Raw genomic sequence first — 12,653 nt, forward strand, 5'->3', positions numbered from 1 at the left:
TATTCCATTGTGTATATGTACCACATGTTCTTTAGCCATTCATCTACTGATGGACACTTAGGGTTGCTTCCATTTCTTGGCTATTGTAAATAGTGCTGCAATAAACATAGGGGTGCATCTGTCATTTTGAGACTGGGCTGCTGCATTCTTAGGGTAAATTCCTAGGAGTGGAATTCCTGGGTCAAATTTGCTGAGCTTTTTTGCATCTTCATTCATGAGAGATGTTGGTCTGTAGTTTTCTTTCCTTATAATGTCTTTGTCTGGTTTTGTTATTATGGTAATCCAACAAGTTAGGGGGTATTCTCTCTCCATCTATCTTCTGAAAGGTTTTGTAGAGGATTGATATAATCCTTAAATATTTGGTAGAGTTCACCAGTGAATTCCTCTGAGGATGATGCTTTCTATTTTGGAAAGTTACCAATTACTGATTCACTTCCTTTAGTAGAAACAGGCCTGTGCAGATCATCTGTTTCTTCTTCTGTGCATTTTGGCATATTGTGTCTTTCAAGGAATTGGTCCATTTCATCTGGGTTATCAGATTTGTGGGCATAGAGTTGTTCATAGTAATCCTTTATCTATTTAATGTCTGTGGGGTCTGTAGTGATGGCTCCCTCTTTCACTTCTGTTATTAGTAATTTATGTCCTAAAGGCTTAATAATCTTATGATCATTCTTTTTTAATTATTACAAATGTTCCTCACTGGGTTTTCTGACAGGTGTACATGCTTGTACCATGACCCAGGAGTACAAAGAAATTGCCACCATCTCCCTGTACCTCTATCCCCTCCTAGGTACTAATGTTAGTAGGGCTGGGGTTCCTTCCACCCCTCTCCCAGCTCTCACACAGACACATGAAAACAATCTGAGGGACTCCTTTCTGCTGTCTTTCTTTTATACAAAAGGGCTTGATAGCATCTACACATTGCTTTTGTAGCATGGCATTGTGCTGTGGCCATCCCTCCAGGTTCGTGAGTACAAGTCTAGCCTCTCGTTGAGGGCCATGTAACCCATGCATGGGTTTTGCCTCATGGTGCTGGGCTGTTATTCTTCCCACTGGTGTGGACACCAGTGCAAAATCTGAGAGATGTTGACAGGCGCAGAAAGAACCACAGCTTCTTGTGCCTCGGAACCCAGGTTCACCTGCACCACATTTGGGACTGGGGCAGGGTGGTGAGTGGGAAAGGGACCGAGGGGACCTGCCACTTCCAGCAAGGCTGGGGCTTCTGTCCTTGGGTTAGAGTCTAAGTCCCTGTCCTTCCCAGTGTTCAGTGTTCCTGTTTTGGCTCTCTCCCCTTGCTGGCTCTTGAGATGCACTGGAGAGGAGCACAGATATGCCAGGCTCTCAGGTTGGGGCAGATCCTGTTATTTCTGATGCCAGCTGTTTTCCTAACTCAGGATTTCTTGGTTTGAAGGCATCAGTGTGCTCATCTACAGCAGGGGAAGAAGGCCTGCAAAGTCCGGGGAAGGTCTGAGGGAGCCTGCCCCTTTCCTCTGAAGCTTGGGATCAGTTATGGTGTGATGGGCACTGATAAAGACGGGGTGGGGGTTTGGAGTGGTCCAAGGCTCACAGGAATGGCATTGTGACCTGCTGTAGGCATGCCATGCTGTTCCTCAAGCTTGGCCCACCAGCGCCAGCAGCCACCGAGGGCTGGCAGGGCAAGAGGTCATGGTGGAGACCTTGACCCTGACAACACCCTGGCTGATCTGGTCATGTGTGCACAAGGCCCAAGCTGTTTCTGCTCAGAATCAGGGGCAGGGAGGGGGCTTGGGCCCAGCTAATGATGTGCGCCCCACTCTTCTTTGCAGCTTTCTGTATGAACCCAACAGCCAAGGGTATAAGTACTACCGCCAAAAGCTGGAGGAGTTCCGAAAAGCCAAGGCCGGCCCCCCAGGCATTCCCATGGCACCCGACCTTGGCCTGAAGCGCAGATCCCCTTCTGAAACTCTGTTGGGGTCTGTGCCCTCCACTGCTGTCTGCCCTACCTCATCTGCCCTCTCACCTGCGGTCCCTCCAGCCCCACCTGCCACTGGAAAGCCTGCTGCCACAGCCACTGTAAAGAGGAAGCGAAAGAGCCGGTGGGGGCCTGAAGAGGACAAGGTGGAGCTCCCACCTGCTGAGCTGGTGCAAAAGGATGTGGACGCCTCTCCCTCACCTCTATCAGGTAGGGCTGACTTCTTTCACTGAACATGTTTTCAAGGTTCATCTGTGTTGTAGCATGTGTCAGAATTTCATTCCTTTTTATGGCCAAGTACTTCATGGTATAGATGGACCACACTATTGTCCATTAATCAGTTGATGTACATACACTTGGGTTGTTTCCACCTTCTGGCTACTGCTAATGTTGCTGTGAACATGGGCGTCCTATAAATACTATTTGAATCCCTGATTTTGATAGTCTTGAGTAGATAACTAGGAGTAGAATCTCTGAGTCATATGGTAACTGTTTATCTTTTTGAAGAACTGCCAAAAAGTTTTCCACAGCAGTTGTACCACTTTACTTTCCCTCATGCAGGGCACACAGGCTCCAATTTCTCTATATCTTACCTCTTTATAATAGCTGTTCTAGTAGGTGTAAAGTGAAGCCACATTGTAGTTTTGATTTACATTTCCCTAATATCTAAAGATGTTGAGCATCTTTTCATATGCATGTTGGTCCTCTGTACAGCTTGTTTGGAGAAAAGTCTATTTTAGTTCTTTGCCCATTTTTAAATTGGGTTGTCTTTTGTTTGTTGAGTTGTAGGAGATCTTTATATAGTCTGGATTTTAACCCCCATTCAGATATATGATCTGCAAATAGTTTCTCTCATTTCATGGGTTGTCTTTTCATTCCCTTGGTAGTATCCTTAGATGCATAAGAGTTTTAAATTTCAGTGAAGTTCAGTTTATTTTTTCTTTTGTTGCCTATGTTTTTGGTGTCATGTTTAAGAAACCATAGCTAAATCCAAGTTCATGAAGATTTGTCCCCATGTTCCAAGAGTTTTATAGTTTTGGGACATTGATCTATTTTGAGTTAATTTTTTCTATAATGCATAAGGTAAGGATCCAACTTCATTCTTTTGCATGTAGATATCCAGTTGTCTCAGCACCATTTATTTAAAAGATTGTTCTTTCCCCATTGAATGGTTTTGGCACCCTTGTCAAAAATCAGTTGACCATAAATGTAAAGGACTATTTCTGGGCTCTCTCTTCTATGCTGGTTTGTATGTGTATCCTTAGACCAGACCATACTGTTTTGATTGCTTTGTAGTTAGGTTTTGGAATCAGGATTGTGAGTCTTCAAACTTTGTTCTTTTTCAAGCTATTCCAAGTCCCTTGAATTTTCATATGGAGTTTCAGATGGGCTTTTCCATTTCTGCAAAAAATACTGTTGGGATTTTTATAGGGATTATATTGTGTCTGTAGATCTCTTTGGGTAGTATTGACATGTTAACAATATTTAATGATATTTTAAGTCTTCCAGTCTGTGAACATGGGATGTCTTTCCATTATTTAGGTCTTTAATTTCTTTGAACATGGTTTGTAGTTTTCATTGTACATGTCTTACACCTCCTTGGATGGATTTATTCCTGAGTAATTTGTTCCTTTTGATTCTGTTGTAAGTGGAATCACTTTTTAAATTTCCTTTTCAGATCGTTTGTTGCTGATGGATAGAAATACAACTGACTTTTGTATGTTGATGTTGTCTCCTTCAACCTTGTTGAATTCGTTTATTAGTTCTGGCAGTCTTTTTGTAGCTTCTTTAGGTTTTTCTGCATATGATTATGATCATGTCACCTGCAAATCGAGATAGTTTTACTTCTTCCTTTCCAGTTGGGATGCCTCTTGTTTATTTTTCTTGCCTAATTGCTCTGGCTGGGACTTCCTGTACTATGTTGAGTAGAAGTGGTAAAAGCTGGTATCCTTGCCTTGTTTCTGATCTTAGAGGGGGAAAGCTTTTGGTCTTTCTCATTGAGTTTGATGTCAGCCATGCGTTTTTATGTTGAGGACATCCCCTTTTGTTCCTAGTTGATTGAGTGTTATTATGAAAAGGGTGTTAGATTTTGTCAATTGCCTTTTCTGTATCAACTGAGACGATCATGTTTTTTTCCTTTATTCTGTTACTATGGTGTGTGTACACTGCTTGACTTTCTTACACTGAACCATGTGATATTGTGATCTATAAGAAAAATATATTTAGTCACTAGATGACCGAAACATATTTCTCATGTGTATTTAGTCATCAGCCACAGTTCCTGGCTCACAGCTCCCAAAACTCACAGAATTTCCTGAGTGATAAGGGTTCCTTAGACCCAATTCCAAGGTATATGGTGGGGGTACAACAACAAGCAGTTCTCAGACACCAGCAGGGGCCCTAGAATTCAGCTCAGTTCTGACACTGTACATCTGGAGACAGCTTCAGAGGACCGTTGCAGATCCCAGGCTGTGTCACCAGGGCTTCCAACCAACCTGCCACAGATTGGAGGTTCCAGCAACCTCCTCCTCAGTGTTCAGTTAATTTGTTAGAATGGCTCACAGAACTCAGGGAAACATATACGTCCATCAGTGTATTAAAGGACATGATAAAAGAGAAGAATCAACAGCCAGATGAAGAGATACGTAGGGCAAGGTGTGTGGGAAGGACATGGAGCTTCTGTGCTCTCTCTCAGAGTGTGCCACTCTCCCCAGTCTCCACCCATTTACCAACCTGGGAGCTCTTGGAAGAAAAGGACCAAAAAGCTGTCCTCTTGGGTTTTTATGGAGGCTTCATTGCATAGTCATGATTGACTTACTCATTGGCCATGGGCCAACTGAGCCTCCAGCCGCACTCCCCTCCCCGGAGGTGTGGGGCGGGACTGGAAGTTCATCCCTTTAATCACATGGCTGGTCCTCCTGGTGACCGGCCCCCACCTCCCTCCCTTGAGTGGGGTCCGAAAGTCACCTTCATTAATAACAAGACACCGTTTTATCTTTATGGCTGTGAAGTGTTCAGGGACTGTGGGTGAAGACCAAACACATCTGAGGAATGAATTTTAGTTATCTGAATGACCAAATATGTTGCTCTTATAAATCATCCTATTGCAGGGAACACCTTTTGCTGTATTATTTGTACTCTTGTCCTCAGTTCCTGAAATCGCTTCAGAGTTGCAAAGGTGAAACGGTTGTCTTATTTATAACAGGCCCCTTTCCACCATAACCAGGCTTCTGTCAATGAGGTGATTTTGGAACACCTGAAGACAGGGGCTAGTTTGCCAGGGGAACCAACCAGGAATAGAGCATTGGTGCCTTCAGTCCCACCCCCTGATTTCCAGGGAAGTGAAAGAGGCTGGGAGTTTGAGTCACCAGTGGCCAGTGATTCCATCAATTATGTGTATGCAGTGAAGCCTCCATAAAAACCCAAAAGTATGGGGTTTGGAGAGCTCCGGGTTGGTGAACACATGGCGATACAGGGAGAGGGGTGCACGCAGAGCATGGAGGCTTCCGGCCCTTTCCTCACACCCTACTTTGTGTACCTCTTCTATCTGGCTGTTCCTGCTTATCCGTTTATAATAAACCAGAGCTCTAGTACGTAAAATGTTTCTCAGCGTTCTGTGAGCTGTTCTAGGCAAATAATTAAATCCAAGGAGGGAGTCTTTGGAACCTTCAAACCATAGCCAGTCAGTCAGAGGCACAGGTGATGACCTGGGCTTGGCAATTGGCATCTGAAGTTGGGGAAAGGGGGAGCAGTCTTGTAAGAGTGACCCACCCCTTAACCCATGGAATCTGGCACTGTCTCATACTAGTGTTACAGTTGAATTGATTTGTAAGATACCCAGATGGCATCTGAGAGTTGCCTGCTGGTGGGCCTCCCCCACCTTTCACTTCTCCACACCAGTTAGAATTGGTATCAGAACCCTATTTAAACCATCTTGCATTCCTGCGGTAAAACCCTCTTGGTTATGATGAATAATCCTTTTAATATGTGGCTATATTCAGTTTGCTAGTATTTTGTTGCTGATTGCTGCTTCTGCATTTATAAGGAACGTTGGTCTGTAGTTTTCTTGTGGTGTCTTTGTTTATCTTTGGTATCAAGATAGTACTGATTCATTCAATCTCCATATCTTTGTAAGTCTGTTGAGATTTTCTGTTTCTTCTTGAGTTAGTTTTGGTATTTGTGTTCCTTGGAATTTGTCTACTTTATCTGGTTACCCAATTTGTTGGTGTGTACAGTTTCCATAGTATTGTCTTATCCTTTGTATTTCTGTAAAGTCATTAGTAATAGCCCCTTTTTCATTTTTGATTTTAGTGAGTCTACTCTCCTTTATTCTCAGGCACTCTATCTACAGGTTTGTCAGTTTTGTTGATCTGTAAAAAAAAAAAAACAACTTTCAGTATCATGGGTTTTTCTCCATTGTATTTCTATTTTCATTTATCTCCATTCTAATCCCTGTTTCTTTCCTTCTACTATTAGTTTTTTTCTTCTTTAAGGCATATTATTAGGTTATTGATTGGAGACCTTTCTTCTTTTTGAATGTAAGCATTTACAGCTATAAATTTCCCCCTTGGCACTGCTTTTGCTGCATCCTGTAGGTTTTGGCATGTTGTGCTTTTGTGTTCATTTATCTCTAAGTATTTTCTAATATCTCATGTGATTTACTCTTTGACCAATTGCTTGTTTAAGAGTGTGCTGTTTAATTTTCACATATTTGTGAGTTTTCCAATTTTCCTTCTGTTACTGGTTTCTGGTTTCATTCCATTATGATCAGAAAAGAGACTTGGTATGATTTCAGTCTTCTAAAATATACTAAAACTTGTTTTGCAGCCCAACATAATGATCTATCCTGGAGAATGTGACACGTACACTTGAGAAAACTATATTCTGCAATTGCTGGGTTGTATGTTCTATAGATGTCTATTAAGCCTGGTTGGTTATAGTATTGTTCAATCCTCCATATCCTTATTGATCTTCTGTCTAGATGTTTTATCCTTAATTAAAAATGTATTGATGTCCCCAACTATTATTGTAGAACTGTATTTCTTCCTTCAGTTCTGTCCATTTTTGCTACACTATGCAGCTCCGTTAGGTGTGCACATACATGTTATATCTTTCTGTATCAAACATTTATTAATATATAATATCCTTCCTTTTGTAACCTTTTTTGCCTTAACTTGTCTCTTGTAACTTTTTTCCATTAATGTCAGATTTGTCTGATACACTTATGGCCCTCCCAGCTCTCTGTTACTATTTGCACAAACTATCTTTTTCTGTCCTTTCACTTCCAACCTATTGGTGTCTTTGCATCTAAAATGAGTCTGGCAGACAGCATATAAATGGATCCTGTTATCTCCCTTAAGCTTGAAAGTATTGCATTCGCTCTTGTTACAGAAAGGTCTGTAAATGCATGATGATAACCAAAATAATAGCCATAGTCAATTTTGCACATTTAGCTCTGACTTCTCCCCCCTTGACACAGTCTCCTCGCTGACACACTGCCAGCGTGTGGCCTCTTTTTCTCATTTTCTACCACAAACCCACATGAGTATCATCACATTGTATAGATGGTAACTGGTGACTCAGTTATCATGCTGTCTGTGTGACTGCCTCCCATGGCAGCCTGCCTCGAGGACAAAACCTTCTCAACCTCCCTCACTCCCAGCTGGACTGGAGCTGGATGCACAGGCACATTAAGGTGTCCATGTGTGCCCTGGCACCAACAACACCCACATTTGCCTTCCAAAGACAGGCCGAGAGGGAAGGCACTTCACCCGGGTCACCTGGTAGGCCTGGTGGCCTTGCCCATCCAGCTCTGAGGGTGGTCTCTTATGCAGTGTCCCCTGGCCCAAGGAGGAAAACTATTGATGGATGATTCTAGTGCTCACAGGGTACTAAATAGCATCTGCATCCAGGGTGGGATTGCCCTCGAGGGCCTGTTCCCAGCTAATAGTGCTCAGATGTGCCTGCTGCTCTGATCCATGTCCCTGAGGTCTGGCCCCAGCTCCCAGCTGGTGAAGAAGCCCCAATTCCTGGGCTCTAGTGAACAAGCACAGGCTCTAGGTTCAAGCCCTACTGGCCCCCATAGTCCTGACGTAGGGTGTGGGCAGCCCCCACTGCCTGCTCGCTGGTGAAGTGGCCCAAATTGGAGAGGGACTGTGGGGACACTCCAGGCATACAGCAGGCTCCCTTGCCCTCTTCACAGGCTTCCCCACATCCTTAAGAGCCCCCACCAACCTTCAAGGAGGGATTGGGGTGCAGTGGTATGGTCTGGGGGCACCTGTGGGTGGTTCTTGCAGGCAAAGACCAAGCTTCGGTGAGTGGGAAGGCCTGACTCTCCCACCCCCGAGAGGGGCCTCTGCACTCCACTCCTGGATTCTCCCCCAAAAGCCACTGCCTGAGGGGTGCTCGGTGCCACCACCCAGATGGGGCTGTCCCGGCATCTTCACATGGATTAGTGTTGCATCTGCAGCCAAGGGCCGAAACTGACAGTAAATAAAATGTCAGTAGCTTTGAAGATAGTTGGCTGCCTCCCTGGAAGGAGCTAACTAAGCCACACAGCTGAGTCTCATGCCAAAGTCTGAACCCTGTATGTCTACACTGGGCATCTGTTTGCTGCAGGGCTTCCTTTCAAGAGCCTGTATGCCTGAACACACACATGCGCACATTCATCTCAGCTCTCAGCTCTCTGGCTTTGCAAAAGTCCCTGCCGTGTTACCCATCAGCTGTGTGACCCTGAGTGAGGCCCTGGGCCTCTGAGTTGTGATGTTGACATCTGCTTCAAGGGGGTTGCAGCCTCCCTGCCTGGGGGTTTCATTCCTACATATGCGGAAATGAAACTGGGCACACGTGATAGAGCACAGTGACACGGGTGACATGGGGTATGAGCCGCTGTGGTGGACGGCCCTACCACGTGCGCTGGATGCCTCGGGAGTATCAACACAGGGAGTCTGTATGGTGTGCCAGGGCAGGGCTGGCCCGAGGGCCACTGCTAACCAGCCTGTATCTTATTTCCAGTTCAGGACCTCAAGGGACTGGGCTACGAGAAGGGGAAGCCCGTCGGTCTGGTAGGTGTCACAGAGCTGTCAGACGCCCAGAAGAAGCAGCTGAAAGAGCAGCAGGAGGTGAGGCCACAGGGGCTCTAAAGGTGCTGGTGGGGTGTTGTCCCACCCCAGCCATGGTCATGGTATATTCTTTCTGAGCCTCCCTGTGCTGGGCGCACCCCACAGTCAGGGGAAAAGCTCCTGGGGAGGCAGGTCCCCTATCAACAGCGTGCCACCCACTGAGGGCTCCTGGGCCCCGAGTCCAGGTCTTCTCCTCTGCAGCTCCTCCCCTCCTGTGCCTCCAAGGCCACTCCTGACTGAAGAGTCTCCACCCCAGTTTCCCTCCCGGTTCCCTCTGGCACCCAGTTCAGGACAGACCTAGCTAGACTGGGTGCGCTGACCCGTGTGAGGGCCGCTCAGTTGGTGGGAGTGGTGTTGGGGTGGGCCCAGCTCAGCAGGGAGTTCTGTGGCCCGGGCCTTGGCCTCTCTGCTGCTGCCCTGTGAAACTCAGGGTGCCTGCCTGTGAGTCCTCAGGTTCAGCTCAGTGCAGATGCCGCCAGGCCGGCAGCCCTGTCGCACCACCCTTAACCCTGCCCAGGGGTCAGGAGCCCACATCACCCTCATTCTGCCCACACTGATAGTGCCCAGATGTGCTGGGTTCCAGGCCAGGTCCCAGGCTCTGGGCAAGGCAGAGAGGGGTCCTTCCTGATCAACACAGGGATTCAGGAAACTCAGAGTACATCCTAATGAAGGACTCGGTGCCTCTTCAGCACCTTCTCCAAGCCCTGCTCACGTGCCTGCCACAGAGAGGGCGCAAGGCAGGAAGTGAGGCCCTGACCTGCACGGGGGAGGCAAGGGGGTCAGCCTGCACACGTGCTGCCCAGCCTTGCTCACTGGCGTATGCTGCCCACAGATGCAGCAGATGTATGACATGATCATGCAGCATAAGCGCGCGATGCAGGACATGCAGCTGCTGTGGGAGAAGGCGCTCCAGCAGCATCAGCATGGCTATGACAGTGACGAGGAAGTGGACAGCGAGCTGGGCACCTGGGAGCACCAGCTACGGCGCATGGAGATGGACAAGACTCGGGGTGGGCCAGGGCACAAGTCGCAGGGAAGGGGGGTGCCTGCGGGAAGCTCAGGAGGCCCCGTTCACACACCAGGGTCTTCAGCCCCTTCCTGGCCTGTATGGTCTTGAGCAAGAAACTCAGCCTCTCTGGGCCTCAGTTTCCTGAGTGTTCACTGGCTTTTGAACATGCTGCTGAGCAGGGCTGCCTGGGGGAGCAAAGGCTTGTTTCTGGGTTTCAACCAGCTGCCTTACTCCCCCACGGCCCCAGACTCCCTACAAGACTCCTGCCTGTGCTGTGGGGCCTCCCGGCCCGCTCCCCGCCCTCCTCCTTCCTGTCCTCACCTTTCCTGCTCTCTGGGCAGAGTGGGCCGAGCAGCTGACACAGATGGGCAGGGGCAAGCACTTCATTGGGGACTTCCTGCCGCCGGATGAGCTGGAGAAGTTCATGGAGACCTTCAAGGCCCTGAAGGTGAGCCTGCAGGGTCTCAGCACAGCCCCTGCTGCAGGCCCATCCAGCAGGAGGCCTGCTTGGCATCCTCTTCCTGCTGCCCCCCTCACGGCGGGTGCCTGTGGCAGCCGCACGCCCCCCTTACTCACAGGAGGCATCTGTCTATGACAGACGCCGTCTGTGTGGGGAATTAGCAAATAGCAGCTTAGCTGCGGCTTCAGACACATTTCTGGAGCTTGAGGGAAATTCTGCTTTCATCAGGGCCCAGTAAATGTAGTTTATAGGCAAAATGTTTCTTGGGCAGAAGCCCCCATGGGATGGGCTCTCTGGAACAAGAACCTAACATTCCCCCCGTGCTGCCAGCGCACTGGCACAGCAAGGCAGCTGACACGGCATGCTCCACGCCATTTTTGTGTGTGTGAAACTGTTTAGTATTACATAACGGCAGCAAGGTGCTCATTCCATTGACCACAGCCTCTGTTTAGCACTCTGTGTAACAGAGTAGGGCTTTTCTTTGGTGATCAACCATTAGTCTTTCCTATGGTGGATGAGGCCCATGTGACCTCTTGGACTTGGCCACCAGGGTGCTCAGTGCTGTGTGGCCCTGGGGACCCTGAGAAGGAGCAGCTTGGTTTGTTTGCAAGGAGTTGGACCTGGTCAGGGGAGGCAGGTGGACAGGTGGTCCCAGCGGCCAGTAAGGCCTTAGGTGAGAAGAAGGATTTCTGGGCACAGCTGAGAACAGAGATAGATGTGGCCCTCATGAATGACAGCCGCTGCCTCGCCCTGCAGGAGGGCCGCGAGCCTGACTACTCAGAGTACAAGGAGTTCAAGCTGACGGTGGAGAACATTGGCTACCAGATGTTGATGAAGATGGGCTGGAAGGAGGGTGATGGGCTGGGCTCAGAGGGCCAGGGCATCAAGAACCCGGTCAACAAGTGAGTGTGGTCCTCGGTACCTGGAATGGGGGGTGCTGTGGACGCAAATGGAGATGGAGGGCCCGCCCTGGGTCTGGTCCTGTTGCTGAGCTGGGAGTCAGGGATGTGAACTCTGGTGTTGGGGCCATCCTGGGCCCTTCCCTCTGCCCACAGTGCAGACGTGTCCATACAGATGTACCCAGCACAGCCCCCACCCCGGAGCTGCATTGGCATGCTGCTGAGCCCAGCTGGAGGGGGCAAGGCCTCCCTGTCCCAAGCGCAGGCCCTGCACCCCCTCCCCCTGGCACCAGCCCGGCCTTCCTGCTCACACCCGCATCACTCTTGCAGAGGCACCACCACAGTGGACGGTGCCGGCTTTGGCATTGACCGGCCGGCCGAGCTCTCCAAGGAGGACGACGAGTATGAGGCCTTCCGCAAGAGGATGATGCTGGCCTACCGATTCCGGCCCAACCCACTGGTGCGTGTGTCCCTAACTGAGCTGTGACTGTGTGTGGGGGAGGGTCCATCTGTGTCCCACCAAGGTACCCAGTTCACTCGCTATAGGGGGTGGTAGACACCCTGGTGACACCTGTGCCCCCTTCCCCACTCCAGTTAGACGGGGTCTCCGCAGCAGCCCCCAGCCTCACCCTCTGCACTTGAGCCTTCCTGCCCTCCGCGCGTGAGGACGTGAGCTCAGCTAGCCCGGCTCTGGAAGGTTCTGGGCTCTGGGCGGAAGGCACTGGAGACCTTTAGCATCAGCCCTGCCCCTTTTTTGTTTTTTCACCTCAGAACAACCCCCGACGGCCTTACTACTGAGTATTCTGGAGAAACACAACAACGTGCTTCCAAACAATCAGCCGTCCCTGGACTATGGAATGTTCCAGCCTGCATTCCTGCCTCCCTTCCTGTTGTTGCGAGTGTCATACTGTGTATTAAAGTCCCAGTGCCCGTGGGGGCAGCCTGGTCCTGTCGTTGCCAGAAACCCCTCCTCTTCCTTAGCCACAGGGCCGGGCCAAGCACGTGGGGACAGGATGCTACCGTCTAGGCTCCCCAGCACCCATGGAATCCTAGACAACCCCCTTGGGCTGGGATGGAGTTGAGGGGAGGACCCAGCAAGCTCCCTGGGGTGGGGAAAGACCTACCAGCCAAGATTGGGCCAGGGGCATCAGGGACCTGCCAGCCCAGCACTGCACCGCAGGAGAGCGCTGGGAAGGGGTCTCCAGGAGGGCCC

The 12,653-nt window shown here is 49.2% G+C and overlaps 1 protein-coding gene across 2 annotated transcripts in view; it reads left to right on the forward strand.

Moving 5' to 3' along the window:
• Nucleotides 1-12,374, forward strand: part of SUGP1 (SURP and G-patch domain containing 1) — a 37,092-nt gene extending 24,718 nt beyond the window's left edge. The window contains exons 8-14 of one of the 2 annotated variants that reach the window (XM_073220258.1): nt 1,806-2,161; nt 8,966-9,072; nt 9,905-10,082; nt 10,423-10,529; nt 11,298-11,443; nt 11,771-11,900; nt 12,212-12,374. In XM_073220258.1, the coding sequence (XP_073076359.1) occupies nt 1,806-2,161; nt 8,966-9,072; nt 9,905-10,082; nt 10,423-10,529; nt 11,298-11,443; nt 11,771-11,900; nt 12,212-12,238 (1,051 nt within the window). In that variant the 3' untranslated portion in view covers nt 12,239-12,374. Of the gene's footprint in view, nt 1-1,805; nt 2,162-8,965; nt 9,073-9,904; nt 10,083-10,328; nt 10,530-11,297; nt 11,444-11,770; nt 11,901-12,211 lie in introns of those variants that run through there. The other variant, XM_073220259.1, reaches the window with a different exon arrangement.
• Nucleotides 12,375-12,653: the final 279 nt, after the last annotated feature.

The sequence above is a fragment of the Manis javanica genome, chromosome 13, assembly GCF_040802235.1.
Source record: "Manis javanica isolate MJ-LG chromosome 13, MJ_LKY, whole genome shotgun sequence".
Taxonomy (NCBI): Eukaryota; Metazoa; Chordata; class Mammalia; order Pholidota; family Manidae; genus Manis; species Manis javanica.